Source organism: Anopheles maculipalpis, mitochondrion (genome assembly GCF_943734695.1).
Source record: "Anopheles maculipalpis mitochondrion, complete genome".
NCBI lineage: Eukaryota > Metazoa > Arthropoda > Insecta > Diptera > Culicidae > Anopheles > Anopheles maculipalpis.
Genome location: NC_064606.1, coordinates 1 through 15,364, shown reverse-complemented (window position 1 = coordinate 15,364; position 15,364 = coordinate 1). Strand labels below are relative to the sequence as shown.

Here is a 15,364-nt window from a genome sequence, read left to right as displayed (position 1 = left end):
TTTTTTATTTATTTATTTAAATAAACATTTAAAAATAACGGAACAAAAAATAAAATTTTTATTATATAAATAATTTATTTTAATATAAATATTTCATATATAAAATATTTATAATATATGGGTGATATAAATTATAGACCAAATAGTCTTATAATTGGAAAAAAAAAGATATATTAATTAATAAAATATTTAATTAAATATATATATATATATAAATAAATTATATAATTAAATAATTAAAATTTATTAACTATTATTATATAATTATATAAATTTATAAATTATATATTTATTAATAATTAATAAATTAAAATAAATAAATATATATATATATATTAAATACATGTTATAAAAAAAAAAAAAAAATTAGGGGAAAATTTTTTGAGATGATTGTACTATAAATTTTTATTAAATAAATAAACAAATATAAATTTATATTTTTATATTTGTTATTAAAAAAATAAATAAATTAAATATAAATTTAATAAATTATTTTTGATAATTTTTTATAATATTATTTTATTCTAGTTAAATATTTTATTATTATTTTATTTTACATGTAAATTTTTGTGTGAATTATTTTTAATTTTAAAAATTAAAAATTTTAATTTTATTCGCAGTAATTAATATTAATTATAAAAGAAATTTTGAATTAGTAATAATATGTAGTATTGGTAAAATTTGTGCCAGCTACTGCGGTTATACAAATGATGCAAATAAAAATTGTTAGTATTAGTTAAATTTATGTGTTATTTAATTTATTTATAAATTTATTAGGTGAAATTTTTAAATTTATTTATAATTAATTAATGAGTGATTTAAGCTATAAAAATTTTGTTATAAACTAGGATTAGATACCCTATTATTAAAATTAAATAATTAAAATACTTAAGTAGTATTAGTTATATTCTTAAAATTTAAAGAATTTGGCGGTGTTTTAGTCTATTTAGAGGAATCTGTTCTGTTATTGATAATCCACGTTGGACCTTACTTAAATTTGTATTCAATTTGTATATCGTCGTCATCAGAATATATTATAAGATTAATAATTTTCTAAATATTTTATTAAATAATATGTCAGGTCAAGGTGCAGTTTATGTTTAAGTAGAAATGGATTACAATAAATTTATTTATACGGATATTTTTTTGAAATAAAGAATTGAAGGTGGATTTAATAGTAATATAAAAAAGATTATTTATATGGTTATAGCTCTAAAACATGCACACATCGCCCGTCGCTCTCATTTTTAAAATGAGATAAGTCGTAACATAGTAGATGTACTGGAAAGTGTATCTAGAATGACAATTTAAAGCTTAATTAGTAAAGTATTTCATTTACATTGAAAAGAAATTTGTGCAAATCAATTTAAATTGATAATATTTATTTATTAATTTTTTTTGTTATTTATTTATTTTAATAAAAATAATTTTAAATTTCTTTGTTTTAGTAATTTATAATGAATTAATAATTTTAATTATAGTGTATTAGTATTTTAAAAGAATATTGAAATAATTTGAAAAATTTTTAAATTAAAAGAAAATTTTATTTATTGTACCTTGTGTATCAGGGTTTATTAATTAATTAATTATTATATTAATTTTTCTCGAATTTTAAAGATTTAATTATATATAAAAGTTATTGTAGAATAAATATTTTAAATATATAATTAGAAATGAAACGTTAATCGCTTTAAAATATATCTAGTTTTTTAAGAAATAAATTTAATTTAGTTTATCAATTTTATTAATTTAATTTTATAAATTTAATAAATTGATAAAATAATATTTTAAGGGATGAGCTTTAAAGTAAATTTTTATATTTTTATAATTTTTTAAATAAATGTAAGCTTAAAAATAGTTATCATTAATAAATTTGTTATAATTTATTTTTTATATAAAATTATTTAATTTAAATTAAATTTTTTATTAAAATTTAAACTTTAATAAAAAAGGTTTAGTAATTATGATAAAATTAGTATATTAATTTTTATTTTGTAATTTAATTGTTAGGTTTTAATGAAGAATTCGGCAAATTAAATATATTCACCTGTTTATCAAAAACATGTCTTTTTGTATTTTATTTAAAGTCTAACCTGCCCACTGAATTTTAAAGGGCCGCGGTATTTTGACCGTGCGAAGGTAGCATAATCAATAGTCTTTTAATTGAAGGCTGGTATGAATGGTTGAATGAGATATATACTGTTTTTTTAAAAATTTTATAGAATTTTATTTTTTAATTAAAAAGTTAAAATGTGATTAAAAGACGAGAAGACCCTATAGATCTTTATTTTTATAAATTATAATTTATAAAGAATATTAAAAATTATATTTTAAATAAAATTTTACTGGGGTGGTATTAAAATTAAATTAACTTTTATTAATTTTTTACATTTATTTATGAATAAAAGATCCTTTTATAAGGATTAAAAATTTAAGTTACCTTAGGGATAACAGCGTAATTTTTTTAGAGAGTTCATATCGATAAAAAAGATTGCGACCTCGATGTTGGATTAAGAGTTATTTTTAGGTGTAGAAGTTTAAAGTTTAGGTCTGTTCGACCTTTGAATTCTTACATGATCTGAGTTCAAACCGGTGTAAGCCAGGTTGGTTTCTATCTTTAATTAATTATTATATTGTAGTACGAAAGGACCTAATATAAAAAATATAATTTTATTATTTTGAAAGTTATTAAAATAATTTACTATTTTGGCAGATTAGTGCAATAAATTTAGAATTTATAAATATAATTTTTAATTATAAATAGTATTGTTTATTGTTGATAATTTAATACCTTTAATTGGAAGATTATTATTAGTTATTTGTGTTATAGTTGGGGTTGCTTTTTTAACTTTATTAGAACGTAAAGTTTTAGGGTATATTCAAATTCGTAAAGGACCAAATAAAGTTGGATTTAATGGGTTATTACAACCATTTAGTGATGCTGTAAAATTGTTTACTAAGGAACAAACATACCCGTTGTTATCTAATTATATTTCTTATTATTTTTCTCCTGTTTTTTCTTTATTTTTATCTTTATTAATTTGAATGTGTATTCCTTATTTAATTAAATTGTATTCTTTTAATTTGGGTGTTTTATTTTTTTTATGTTGTACTAGTTTAGGGGTTTATACTGTTATAATTGCTGGTTGATCTTCTAATTCTAATTATGCCTTATTAGGGGGGCTACGAGCGGTAGCTCAAACTATTTCTTATGAAGTAAGTTTAGCTTTAATTTTATTAAGTTTTATTTTTTTAGTTGGGAATTATAATTTTTTAAATTTTTATATTTTTCAAGATTATGTTTGATTTATTATTTTTTGTTTTCCTTTAGGATTAGTTTGATTAGCTTCTTGTTTAGCAGAAACTAATCGAACTCCTTTTGATTTTGCTGAGGGGGAGTCTGAATTAGTTTCAGGATTTAATGTAGAGTATAGAAGAGGAGGATTTGCTTTAATTTTTTTAGCTGAATATTCTAGAATTTTATTTATAAGAATGTTATTTGTTGTAATTTTTCTTGGTAGTGATATTTATAGTATTATATTTTTTTTAAAGTTGACATTTATTTCTTTTATTTTTATTTGAGTTCGAGGCACTTTACCTCGATTTCGTTATGATAAATTAATATATTTAGCTTGAAAAAGTTTTTTACCACTTTCTTTAAATTATCTATTTTTTTTTGTTGGGTTAAAGATTTTTTTTATTTCTTTATTATTTTAATGAATAAATTTTAGTATAAATTAATAGAAGGATTTACTTCTTTCTTATGTTTTCAAGACATATGCTATAAAAGCTTATTAATTAATTTAATAATTTATCTCAAAATTTAGCTAATAAAGGGTTAATAATAAAATAAGAAAAATATAAAACTGTTAAAATTTGTCCTGTTAAAATATATGGGTCTTCTACTGGCCGAGCTCCAATTCATGTTAATAAAGAAGCTACAATTACTATGTTTCAAAATAAAATTTGATTTAATGGGTAAAATTGAAGTCCGCGAAATTTTCTTGCATGTGTAAATGGAAGAATTAATAAAATAGCAATAGATAAAACTAAGGCAATTACTCCTCCTAATTTGTTAGGAATAGATCGTAAAATTGCGTAAGCAAATAAAAAATATCATTCTGGTTGAATGTGAACTGGGGTAACTAAAGGATTAGCAGGAATAAAATTTTCTGGATCTATAAGAAGATAATTAAATTTTCAAATAAAAGTAATTAAAATTCATAAAAATACAATAAACCCAAAAATGTCCTTATAAATAAAGTAAGGATGAAATGGAATTTTATCTACATTTCTATTTAATCCTAATGGGTTATTTGATCCTGTTTGATGTAAAAATAATAAATGAATTATTATTAAAGCTAAAATAATAAATGGAAAAATAAAATGAAATGTAAAAAATCGGGTTAAGGTTGCATTGTCTACAGCAAATCCTCCTCAAATTCATTGTACTAAATCTATTCCTAAATAAGGAACAGCAGATAATAAATTTGTAATTACTGTTGCCCCTCAAAAAGACATTTGACCTCAGGGTAAAACGTACCCTAAAAATCCTGTTGCTATTGTTAAAAATAAAATAATTACACCAGTATTTCAAGTTATGTGATATAAGTATGATTCATAGTAAACACCTCGTCCAACGTGAATGAATAAACAAGCAAAAAAAAAAGAAGCTCCATTAGCATGACAAATTCGTAAAAATCATCCATTATTTACGTCTCGACAAATATGGTTTACTCTATTAAATGCTGTTTCAATATCAGCAGCATAGTGTATAGCTAAAAATAATCCAGTTAAAATTTGTAATATTAAGCATAATCCTAGTAAAGACCCAAAATTTCATCAAGCTGAAATGTTACTAGGGGCTGGAAGGTCTACTAAAGCATTATTAGCAATTCTAATTAAAGGGTGAGTTTTTCGGATTGGTTTAAACATTAGTTTATTGGTCGTAATGGCCCATAAAATTTTTTTGTAATTTTTACTGTTACTAGTAAAGTTAAAAATAAATAATTAATTAAAAGTAAGGTAATTAAATTTGTTGGAAAGTTGTATATTTTATTTAAAGATAAAATATTTTCATTAATTAAATTTAATTCTAAAGATAATTTTTTTATTTCAATATTTGAAATAAATTGTTCTAAAATTCTTTTATCTAGTAATATAAAAATTATTATTGTTGTAAATAGTAAAAATATTCTAAATATAGTTAATTTAAATGATATCGTAAATATTTCATTTGATGAAAGAGAAGTAACGTAAATAAATAAAATAAGTATTCCTCCTAAAAAAATTAAAAATAATACATATGAAAATCAAAAGGAGTCCACATAAATTCCTGTAATTAAACAAGTTAAAAATGTTTGAATTAGTAGTATTAATCCTATAGAGAGGGGGTGTTTTATTTGTATAAAAATAAATCTTATGATTAAACAAATTATAGAGATAATTAATTTTGTAATATCAAGAAATAGTTTATTTAAAATATTAACTTTGGGAGTTAGTGAAAAAGAGGTTTCTTTTTTCTTGAAGTTTAAAAAAAAATAATTTTTATTTTCAGTTTACAAGACTGATGTTTTTATTAAACTATTTAAACTATTTATTTAATGGCAAATATATTTTTAATATTTTATTTATCCATAATTATATTTTTATTCGGTTGTATAGTATTTGTTTCTAATCGAAAGCATTTATTATCCACTTTATTAAGATTAGAATATATAGTATTAAGTTTATTTATTTTTTTATTTTTTTATTTAAATTTTATAAATTATGAAACTTATTTTAGTATATTTTTTTTGACTTTTTGTGTTTGTGAAGGTGTATTAGGTTTATCTATTTTAGTTTCAATAATTCGAACTCATGGTAATGATTATTTTCAGAGTTTTTCTATTTTACAATGTTAAAGTTTATTTTTGTTTTATTGTTTATATTTCCTCTTTCTTTTTTAAAAAATTTTTATTGAATGGTACAAAATTTAATTTTTTTATTAGCTTTTATTTTTATAATTAATTTTAGATCTCTGAATTATTTTAATTATATTTCTTATTATTTTGGGTTAGATATAATTTCCTATGGGTTAATTTTATTAAGTTTTTGAATTTGTGGGTTAATATTTATGGCTAGAGAGAGGGTTTATTTTTTAAATAATTATAAATATTTATTTATTTTTATAATTTTATTTTTATTATTTATATTAGTTTTAACTTTTAGTTCTATAAGTATATTTATATTTTATTTATTTTTTGAAGCTAGTTTGATTCCTACATTATTTTTAATTTTAGGATGAGGGTATCAACCAGAACGGCTACAAGCTGGAATTTATTTATTGTTTTATACATTATTAGCATCTTTGCCTTTATTAATTGGTATTTTTTATATTTTAAATTTTATAAATACTTTATCTTTTATTTTATTAACTAATTTTTTTTTTATAAATATAAATTTATTATATTTATCTTTGGTTTTTGCTTTTTTAGTAAAAATGCCTATGTTTTTAGTTCATTTGTGATTACCTAAGGCTCATGTTGAAGCCCCAGTTTCTGGGTCTATAATTTTAGCTGGTATTTTATTAAAGTTAGGTGGATATGGTTTATTACGGATGTTTAATTTATTACAAATTTCAGGTATAAAATATAATTATTGATGAATTAGAATTAGTTTAGTAGGGGGGGTATTAATTAGTTTGGTTTGTTTACGTCAAACTGATTTAAAGGCTTTGATTGCTTATTCATCTGTTGCTCACATGGGAATTGTATTAAGCGGATTATTAACTATATCTTATTGAGGATTAACTGGTTCTTACGCTTTAATGATTGCTCATGGGTTATGTTCTTCTGGATTATTTTGTTTAGCAAATATTTCTTATGAGCGAATGGGTAGTCGAAGATTATTAATTAATAAGGGATTATTGAATTTTATACCTTCATTAAGTTTATGGTGATTTTTATTATGTTCTGGTAATATGGCAGCTCCTCCAACATTAAATTTATTAGGAGAAATTTCTTTATTAAATAGAATTGTTGCTTGGTCATGAGTTTCTATAATTATATTATCTTTATTATCTTTTTTTAGAGCTGCTTATTCTTTATATTTATTTGCTTATAGACAACACGGAAAAATTTATTCTGGGGTTTATTTTTTTTCTGTTGGTTCAGTGCGGGAGTTTTTATTATTAATATTACATTGATTACCTTTAAATTTGTTAATTTTAAAAAGTAATTTTTGTATATTATGAATTTATTTAAATAGTTTAAAAAAAATATTGATTTGTGGTGTCAATGATATGAATTTTTCATTTTAGGTCGTGAATTTACTGATTAATTATTGTAAAGTTAGTTTTTATTTTTTAATTTCTATTAGTGTTTCTTTATTTTTTATTAGTTTAAAATTTTTATTAAATGATTTAGTATATTTTATTGAGTGAGAAGTGTTATCTTTGCAATCAATATCTATTGTTATAACTTTTTTATTTGACTGAATAAGTTTAATATTTATATCATTTGTTTTATTGATTTCTTCTTTAGTAATTTTTTATAGTAATCAGTATATAGAAGAAGATTATAATATTAATCGTTTTATTTTATTAGTTTTGATATTTGTTATATCAATAATAATATTAATTATTAGCCCTAATTTAATTAGAATTTTATTAGGTTGAGACGGATTAGGTCTTGTTTCTTATTGTTTAGTCATTTACTTTCAAAATGTGAAATCCTATAATGCGGGCATATTAACGGCTTTATCAAATCGAATTGGAGACGTCGCTTTATTATTAGCAATTGCTTGAATATTAAATTATGGGAGTTGAAATTATATCTTTTATTTAGACATAATAAAAAGTAATATTGAAATAATAGTAATTGGAGCATTAGTTATGTTGGCTGCTATAACAAAAAGAGCTCAAATTCCCTTTTCTTCTTGATTACCGGCAGCTATAGCTGCTCCTACTCCTGTGTCAGCTTTAGTTCATTCTTCGACTTTAGTAACAGCAGGGGTTTATTTATTAATTCGGTTTAATGACTTAATTATAAATTGATGAATAAGACAATTTTTATTGTTAATTTCGGGTTTAACTATGTTTATAGCGGGTTTAGGAGCAAATTTTGAGTTTGATTTAAAAAAAATTATTGCTTTATCGACATTAAGTCAATTAGGATTAATAATAAGTATTTTATCTATAGGGTTTTATAAGTTAGCCTTTTTTCATTTGTTAACTCATGCGTTGTTTAAGGCTTTATTATTTATATGCGCAGGATCAATTATTCATAATATAAAAAATTCACAAGATATTCGGGTTATGGGAAGATTAAGAATAAGTATGCCTTTAACTTGTAGTTGTTTTAATGTAGCAAATTTAGCTCTTTGTGGTATACCTTTTTTAGCGGGGTTTTATTCTAAGGATTTAATTTTAGAAATAGTAATATTATCTTATGTAAATAGTTTTATTTTTTTTCTTTTTTTTTTTAGCACGGGGTTAACTGTTTGTTATTCATTTCGTTTATGTTATTATTCTATAACTGGAGAATTTAATAGTAATAGTTTACACCCCTTAAATGATTCAGGTTGAACTATATTATTTAGAATTTGTTTTTTAACAGTTATGGCAGTAATTGGGGGAAGAATGTTAAGTTGATTAATATTTTTTAATCCTTCTATAATTTGTTTACCTTTACAAATAAAATTATTAACTTTGTTTGTTTGTTTGATTGGAGGATTTATTGGTTATTTATTAAGTAATGTTAGTTTATTTTTTATTAATAAAGCTTTATATTTTTATAATTTTACTTTTTTTGTTGGATCTATATGGTTTATACCAGTAACTTCTACATTAGGAGTTATTAATTATCCATTAAAGTTAGGATTATATTCTTATAAAAGTTTTGACCAGGGATGAAGAGAGTTTTTTGGAAGTCAAATAATTTATGCTCAATTAAAAAATTATTCTTTATATTTACAAGAGTTTCAAAAAAATAATTTAAAAATTTATTTATTAAGTTACATATTATGATTTATTATTTTATTAATATTGGTTGTATTAGTAAATTAATTTAAATAGCTTATATTTAGAGCATGACACTGAAGATGTTAGGGTGATTGTTTTAATCTTTAAATATTTATAAAAAATAAAATTTTTATTTTTACATTGAAAATGTAATGTTTTATTTAAACTATATAAATGAAATATGTTGATCAAGAAAAAGCTGCTAACTTTTATCTTTAATGGTTTAATTCCATTTATATTTCTTTAATTGGAATTATAAAAATTCAATTTTATCATTAACAGTGATATACCTCTTTTTGGTTTCAATTAATAAGGTAAATTGATAAATCAATACTTTTTAAGTGCAAATTAAATGTTATAGTTAACTATTACCCTAAAATATGGGTGAATTTCACCTAAGATTAGGCCGAAACTAATTGCAATATAATCGCTTCATATTTAAATTTATTCATTTCATTCTAGGGCCCCTTGGTTTCATTCATGGTATAATCCAATTAATAAAATAAAAATAAAAAATAGTCTTGTAATAGTTCAATTTATTAAATTTGATGATTTAATAATTAAAATTATTGGTAATAATAATGCAATTTCTACATCAAAAATTAAAAAAATAATTGCAATTAAAAAAAATCGTAAAGAAAAGGGGAGGCGAGAAGAATTTATTGGATCAAATCCACATTCAAATGGAGAACATTTTTCTCGATCTAATAGTGTTTTTTTTGATAATAAAGTTGCTAATATTATTACTACAATTGTAATAATAAAAATAATTAATGTTATTATTGATAATATTAATATTATTTATACTAAATTTGTTTAGTCCTTGTGATTGGAAGTCACATATACAATATTATACTTTATAAATATCTACCTCATCAATAAATAGTAATGTATAAAAATAATCATACGACATCTACAAAATGTCAGTATCAAGCAGCTGCTTCAAATCCAAAATGATGATTTTTTGAAAAATGATAATTAATATGACGTAAAAAACAAATTAGTAAAAATGTTGTTCCAATTAATACATGAAGTCCGTGGAATCCTGTTGCTATATAAAACGTTGACCCATAAACTGCGTCTGCGATTGTAAATGGGGCTTCAATATATTCATAAGCTTGAAGAATGGTAAAATAAACTCCTAATACAATAGTAAAAAATAATCCTTGAGTTCCTTGAGAGTGATTTCTTTCTATTAATGCGTGATGTGCTCATGTTACGGTAACTCCTGAAGCTAATAAAATAGCAGTATTTAATAATGGAATTTGAAAAGGATTAAATGCTATAATACCAACTGGGGGTCATGTTATACCTAATTCAATTGTAGGGGATAAGCTACTATGAAAAAAAGCTCAAAAAAAAGAAATAAAAAAAAATACTTCAGAAACAATAAATAAAATTATTCCTCATCGTAAACCAATTGTTACTGGGAAGGTATGTAATCCTTGAAATGTTCCTTCTCGAGAAATATCTCGTCATCATTGATATATAGTTAAAATTGTAATAATATTACCTAAAATAAATAATCTTATTGTATATTGATGAAATCATTGGACTAATCCAGAAACAGTAGTTATAGCACCAATAGCTCCAGTTAATGGTCAGGGGCTATAATCTACTAAATGGAATGGGTGATTAGCATGTGTTGACATTAATTTACTTCTCTAGAATAAAGAGTTCTTAATACTGCAAATACATATGATTGAATAATTGCTACTGCTGATTCAAGAACAAGTAGGGCGATTTGAGTAGATAAAATAATAGATAAAATAATATAATTTGCTGTAACTGGTCCTGTATTTCCTAAAAGAGTTAATAGTAAGTGTCCAGCAATTATATTAGCTGTTAATCGAACAGCTAAGGTTCCTGGTCGAATTACGTTACTAATTGTTTCAATGCACACCATGAAAGGTATTAATACTGCAGGAGTACCTTGAGGCACTAAATGGGCAAATATATGTTGTGTGTGATTAATTCATCCGTATAATATAAATCTTAGTCAAAGAGGAAAGGCTAAGCTTAAAGTTAATGTTAAATGGCTTGTACTTGTAAAAATGTAAGGAAATAATCCTAAAAAATTATTGAATATAATTAAACTAAATAATGAAATAAATATTAGAGTACTTCCATTATGTCCTGATGGCCCTAATAAAGTTTTAAATTCTTTGTGTAATGTTAATAAAATATTATTTCAAATTAATTGGAATCGATTAGGTATTAATCAGTATGACGCGGGGATTAAAAATAAACCTAAAAAAGTTCTTAATCAGTTTAATGATAAATTTAAAATAGATGTAGATGGGTCAAATACTGAAAATAAGTTTGTTATCATTTTCAATTTAATTTGTTTAATTTAATATTTAACGATTGAGACGTTTTTATTGGAGTATAAAAAAAACAAAAGTAATTTAAAATATTAAAGATTACTAATGTAATTGAAAATACAAAAAATAAAATTAACCAATTAATTGGGGCTATTTGTGGGATTAAAAAATATTAGATTTAACTAATTTTTTTAGTTTGACATACTAAGGTTTTGTATAAAACTAATTTTTTAATAAAGGTATGTTTCATTAGAAGTAAGTGCTAATTTACTATAATATGATTTAAGAGATCATTACTTGCTTTCAGTCATCTAATGAATTAGTTATAGAAGTAATTCATTTAATAAAATAATTTATAGGAATTCTTTCAATTACAATTGGTATAAATCTGTGATTTGCTCCACAAATTTCTGAGCATTGTCCAAAGAATAATCCTGGGCGATTAATTAAGAAATTAATTTGATTTAATCGTCCGGGAGTAGCATCAACCTTTACCCCTAAAGATGGTACTGTTCAAGAATGAAGGACATCAGTAGCGGTTACTAGAATTCGAACTTGATTATTTATTGGTAATACTACTCGATTATCTACATCTAATAAACGAAATCCGTTTGTTTCTAATTCATTAGTAGGCACTATATATGAATCAAATTCTAAGTTTAAAAAATCTGAATATTCATATCTTCAGTATCATTGATGTCCAATTGATTTAAGAGTAATAGCGGGGGTATTAATTTCGTCTATTAAGTATAATAAACGTAAAGAAGGAAATGCAATAAATATTAAAATAATTGCTGGTAATACTGTTCAAATAATTTCAATTGTTTGTCCGTGTAATAAAAATCGATTTGTAAATTTATTAAATATTAATATTCCTATAATATATCCAACTAAAATTGTAATTATTGTTAAAATAAGAAGAGTATGATCATGGAAAAAATTAAGTTGTTCTATTAAAGGAGAAGAACTATCTTGTAAACCTAAGTTTGCTCATGTTGCCATTTTCTAATAAAAGATAAAATCTTTATATATGAAGCTTAAATTCATTGCACTAATCTGCCATATTAGAAATTATTAGTTAATAATGGAAGTTCTGCATAAGTGTGTTCAGCTGGAGGTAATGTATGGTATCATTCGATTGACGAAGATAGTTGTATAGGGAAACTAGGTGTTCGTTGTGTAATTATACTTTCTCAAATAATAAATAAAAAGTATAAAATAGCAAATAATGAAATTGTTCTACCTAATGAAGAAATAATATTTCATGTTAAATAACTATCAGGGAAGTCTGAGTATCGTCGTGGTATTCCAGCTAATCCTAAAAAGTGTTGAGGAAAAAAGGTTAAGTTTACCCCAACAAATATAATTGAAAATTGAATTTTTAATCAAGTTGGGTTTATAGTTAATCCTGTTAATAATGGGTATCAATGAACAAATCCTGCTATAATAGCAAATACTGCTCCTATTGATAGGACATAATGAAAATGTGCGACTACATAATAAGTATCATGTAATACAATATCAATTGATGAGTTAGCTAATACGACTCCAGTTAAACCCCCAACTGTAAATAAGAAAACAAATCCAAAGGCTCAAAGTATAGCTGGGCTATATGTTAATTGAGTTCCATGAAGTGTTGCTAATCAACTAAAAATTTTAATTCCGGTTGGTACCGCAATAATTATTGTAGCTGAAGTGAAGTAGGCCCGTGTATCTACATCTATTCCTACTGTAAATATATGATGAGCTCATACAATAAACCCTAATAGCCCAATTGCTAATATTGCATAAATTATTCCTAAGTTTCCAAAGGTTTCCTTTTTTCCTCTTTCTTGTGTAATAATATGAGAAATTATACCAAATCCAGGCAAGATTAAAATATAAACTTCTGGGTGACCAAAGAATCAAAATAAATGTTGATATAAAATTGGGTCTCCTCCTCCTGCTGGGTCAAAAAAAGAAGTATTTAAATTTCGGTCTGTAAGAAGTATAGTAATAGCTCCTGCTAGTACAGGCAAAGATAGTAATAGTAAAATAGCTGTAATTACAACTGATCACACAAATAGAGGTATTCGATCTAATGTGATTCCTGGTGATCGTATATTAATTACTGTTGTAATAAAATTTACAGCTCCTAAAATTGAAGAAATCCCTGCTAAGTGTAATGAAAAAATAGCTAAATCTACTGATGCTCCAGCATGGGCGATTCCTGATGAAAGAGGGGGGTATACCGTTCATCCTGTTCCAGCCCCATTTTCTACTATGCTACTAGAAATAAGAAGAGTTAATGATGGTGGTAATATTCAAAATCTTATATTATTTATTCGGGGGAATGCTATATCAGGAGCTCCTAATATTAAAGGAACTAATCAATTTCCAAACCCACCAATTATAATAGGTATAACTATAAAGAAAATTATAATAAAAGCATGGGCTGTAACAATTACATTATAAATTTGATCGTCTCCAATAAATGCTCCTGGATGTCCTAATTCTGCTCGAATAAGAATTCTTAAAGAAGTTCCTACCATTCCAGCTCAGGCTCCAAAAATAAAATATAATGTTCCAATATCCTTATGATTTGTTGAGAATAATCATTGTCGCGATTAAATGGCTGAAGTTTAGGCGATAAATTGTAAATTTATTTATGGGAATTATTCTCTTTAATCAGGTTTTATAGTCAATAATGATGTTAGATTGCAAATCTAAAGGAATAATTTAATTTATTAAAACTTAAGAATTAAAAGATTAATACAAATATTTTCAGCTTTGAAGGCTATTAGTTTATTTAACTTAAATTCTTAAATAATAATATAGATTCTTGATATTATTACTAATCCTCTAATAGAAATAAAATTAAATATTAATCTAATAAATGATAATTTATTATTAAAATTATTTTTAAGTAATCATGAATTTTTTTGATAGTTTAATATAAAGATTCTATAAGATAGTCGTAAATAAAAATAAAGAGTAATTAAAGTTAAACAAACTCTAATAGTCAGAATAAATAATTGGTTTATTGTTACTAAATTTTGAATAACTAATCATTTTGGTAAAAATCCTAAAAATGGAGGTAGGCCTCCTAAAGATAAAAGATTTAAAAAAATAAATAATTTTACAATAGGATTTATTAATGATAAATTAAAAATTTGATTAAAGTAGAATAGTTTAAAATTATTAAAAAGTAATACAATTGAAATTGATAATAAACTATATAATAAAAAATAAGTAAATCATAATATTTCATTATTTATTATTGCTAGTATTATTCAACCTAAATGATTAATAGAAGAAAAAGCTATTAATTTACGGATTGATGTTTGATTAAGCCCTCCTAAAGATCCAATTAATATTGATAAGATAATTGTAATTATAAAAAAGTTATAAATAAAATTATAAGAAATTAATATTAATGGGGCAATTTTTTGCCATGTTATTAGGATTAATCCATTAATTCAAGATAATCCTTCTATAACTTCAGGAAATCAAAAATGAAATGGGGCTGCTCCTCTTTTTAGTAAAAGGGTTGATAAAATTAATGATTCATTAAATAAATTAAATATTATAAAATTATTGTTATAAAAAAATATTAATATAATAATTGCAAATAATAAAATAGAAGAAGCAAAAGCTTGAGTTAAAAAATATTTTAATGATCTTTCTGAGGTTAATAAATTTTTTTTATTATCATTTATTAGGGGGATAAAAGACAATAAATTAATTTCTAAACCTATTCAAGCTCCTAATCAAGAATTAGAAGAAATTGTTACTAATGTACCAAAAATTAATATTATAAAAAAAATATTATTAGAAATCTTTTTAATTAAAAAGAAAAGGATTATAACCTTTATAAATGGGGTATGAACCCAGTAGCTTAATTAGCTTATCTTTTTATATTTTAGTGTATGACGCACAAAAGATTTTGATTCTTTTAGAAATAGTTTAATTCTATTAAATATAATATAATATAATGAATGAAACGTTAAATTTCATGATTTACCCTATCAAGGTAATCCTTTTTATCAGGCAATTCATT

General features: G+C 22.9%; 13 protein-coding genes and 24 non-coding genes across 37 annotated transcripts; 15 read left to right on the top strand and 22 right to left on the bottom strand. All coding sequences in view use genetic code 5, as the record gives it.

Moving 5' to 3' along the window:
- The first annotated feature begins 511 nt into the window (after window positions 1–511).
- Window positions 512–1,303, top strand: rrnS. Its single transcript has one exon. It is a non-coding gene; the product is annotated as a 12S ribosomal RNA (ribosomal RNA).
- trnV(tac) lies at window positions 1,304–1,375 on the top strand. The gene has a single exon. It is a non-coding gene; the product is annotated as a tRNA-Val (tRNA).
- rrnL lies at window positions 1,376–2,700 on the top strand. Its single transcript has one exon. It is a non-coding gene; the product is annotated as a 16S ribosomal RNA (ribosomal RNA).
- On the top strand, window positions 2,701–2,766 carry trnL1(tag). The gene has a single exon. It is a non-coding gene; the product is annotated as a tRNA-Leu (tRNA).
- On the top strand, window positions 2,767–3,717 carry ND1 (NADH dehydrogenase subunit 1). Its single transcript has one exon. It carries the CDS (start codon window positions 2,767–2,769, stop codon window positions 3,715–3,717), a length of 951 nt encoding a protein of 316 aa, YP_010419917.1.
- Window positions 3,718–3,734: 17 nt separating this feature from the next.
- On the bottom strand, window positions 3,735–3,800 carry trnS2(tga). The gene has a single exon. It is a non-coding gene; the product is annotated as a tRNA-Ser (tRNA).
- CYTB (cytochrome b) lies at window positions 3,799–4,935 on the bottom strand. The gene has a single exon. It carries the CDS (start codon window positions 4,933–4,935, stop codon window positions 3,799–3,801), a length of 1,137 nt encoding a protein of 378 aa, YP_010419916.1.
- ND6 (NADH dehydrogenase subunit 6) lies at window positions 4,935–5,459 on the bottom strand. The gene has a single exon. The coding sequence runs from the start codon at window positions 5,457–5,459 to the stop codon at window positions 4,935–4,937; it is 525 nt and encodes a 174-aa protein (YP_010419915.1).
- A 2-nt stretch (window positions 5,460–5,461) lies between these two features.
- trnP(tgg) lies at window positions 5,462–5,527 on the top strand. Its single transcript has one exon. It is a non-coding gene; the product is annotated as a tRNA-Pro (tRNA).
- trnT(tgt) lies at window positions 5,528–5,593 on the bottom strand. Its single transcript has one exon. It is a non-coding gene; the product is annotated as a tRNA-Thr (tRNA).
- A 10-nt stretch (window positions 5,594–5,603) lies between these two features.
- ND4L (NADH dehydrogenase subunit 4L) lies at window positions 5,604–5,903 on the top strand. Its single transcript has one exon. The coding sequence runs from the start codon at window positions 5,604–5,606 to the stop codon at window positions 5,901–5,903; it is 300 nt and encodes a 99-aa protein (YP_010419914.1).
- On the top strand, window positions 5,897–7,239 carry ND4 (NADH dehydrogenase subunit 4). Its single transcript has one exon. A coding segment is annotated over exon 1 (1,343 nt).
- trnH(gtg) lies at window positions 7,239–7,303 on the top strand. Its single transcript has one exon. It is a non-coding gene; the product is annotated as a tRNA-His (tRNA).
- Window positions 7,304–9,044, top strand: ND5 (NADH dehydrogenase subunit 5). Its single transcript has one exon. A coding segment is annotated over exon 1 (1,741 nt).
- trnF(gaa) lies at window positions 9,045–9,112 on the top strand. The gene has a single exon. It is a non-coding gene; the product is annotated as a tRNA-Phe (tRNA).
- trnE(ttc) lies at window positions 9,111–9,177 on the bottom strand. The gene has a single exon. It is a non-coding gene; the product is annotated as a tRNA-Glu (tRNA).
- Window positions 9,178–9,244, top strand: trnS1(gct). Its single transcript has one exon. It is a non-coding gene; the product is annotated as a tRNA-Ser (tRNA).
- A 1-nt stretch (window position 9,245) lies between these two features.
- Window positions 9,246–9,311, bottom strand: trnN(gtt). The gene has a single exon. It is a non-coding gene; the product is annotated as a tRNA-Asn (tRNA).
- Window positions 9,312–9,376, bottom strand: trnA(tgc). Its single transcript has one exon. It is a non-coding gene; the product is annotated as a tRNA-Ala (tRNA).
- Window positions 9,377–9,441, bottom strand: trnR(tcg). The gene has a single exon. It is a non-coding gene; the product is annotated as a tRNA-Arg (tRNA).
- A 4-nt stretch (window positions 9,442–9,445) lies between these two features.
- Window positions 9,446–9,799, bottom strand: ND3 (NADH dehydrogenase subunit 3). The gene has a single exon. The coding sequence runs from the start codon at window positions 9,797–9,799 to the stop codon at window positions 9,446–9,448; it is 354 nt and encodes a 117-aa protein (YP_010419911.1).
- On the bottom strand, window positions 9,800–9,866 carry trnG(tcc). The gene has a single exon. It is a non-coding gene; the product is annotated as a tRNA-Gly (tRNA).
- On the bottom strand, window positions 9,866–10,653 carry COX3 (cytochrome c oxidase subunit 3). Its single transcript has one exon. A coding segment is annotated over exon 1 (788 nt).
- Window positions 10,653–11,333, bottom strand: ATP6 (ATP synthase F0 subunit 6). The gene has a single exon. It carries the CDS (start codon window positions 11,331–11,333, stop codon window positions 10,653–10,655), a length of 681 nt encoding a protein of 226 aa, YP_010419909.1.
- Window positions 11,327–11,488, bottom strand: ATP8 (ATP synthase F0 subunit 8). Its single transcript has one exon. It carries the CDS (start codon window positions 11,486–11,488, stop codon window positions 11,327–11,329), a length of 162 nt encoding a protein of 53 aa, YP_010419908.1.
- Window positions 11,489–11,557, bottom strand: trnD(gtc). The gene has a single exon. It is a non-coding gene; the product is annotated as a tRNA-Asp (tRNA).
- Window positions 11,558–11,571: 14 nt separating this feature from the next.
- Window positions 11,572–11,642, bottom strand: trnK(ctt). The gene has a single exon. It is a non-coding gene; the product is annotated as a tRNA-Lys (tRNA).
- COX2 (cytochrome c oxidase subunit 2) lies at window positions 11,643–12,327 on the bottom strand. The gene has a single exon. A coding segment is annotated over exon 1 (685 nt).
- A 1-nt stretch (window position 12,328) lies between these two features.
- On the bottom strand, window positions 12,329–12,394 carry trnL2(taa). Its single transcript has one exon. It is a non-coding gene; the product is annotated as a tRNA-Leu (tRNA).
- COX1 (cytochrome c oxidase subunit 1) lies at window positions 12,395–13,931 on the bottom strand (the record flags this gene model as incomplete). The annotated part of the gene is made up of 1 exon: window positions 12,395–13,931. A coding segment is annotated over one exon (1,537 nt), but the record flags the coding sequence as incomplete, so codon positions are not given.
- trnY(gta) lies at window positions 13,930–13,995 on the top strand. Its single transcript has one exon. It is a non-coding gene; the product is annotated as a tRNA-Tyr (tRNA).
- Window positions 13,996–14,060, top strand: trnC(gca). The gene has a single exon. It is a non-coding gene; the product is annotated as a tRNA-Cys (tRNA).
- On the bottom strand, window positions 14,060–14,128 carry trnW(tca). The gene has a single exon. It is a non-coding gene; the product is annotated as a tRNA-Trp (tRNA).
- Window positions 14,127–15,152, bottom strand: ND2 (NADH dehydrogenase subunit 2). Its single transcript has one exon. It carries the CDS (start codon window positions 15,150–15,152, stop codon window positions 14,127–14,129), a length of 1,026 nt encoding a protein of 341 aa, YP_010419905.1.
- trnM(cat) lies at window positions 15,153–15,221 on the bottom strand. Its single transcript has one exon. It is a non-coding gene; the product is annotated as a tRNA-Met (tRNA).
- On the top strand, window positions 15,221–15,289 carry trnQ(ttg). The gene has a single exon. It is a non-coding gene; the product is annotated as a tRNA-Gln (tRNA).
- trnI(gat) lies at window positions 15,287–15,364 on the bottom strand. Its single transcript has one exon. It is a non-coding gene; the product is annotated as a tRNA-Ile (tRNA).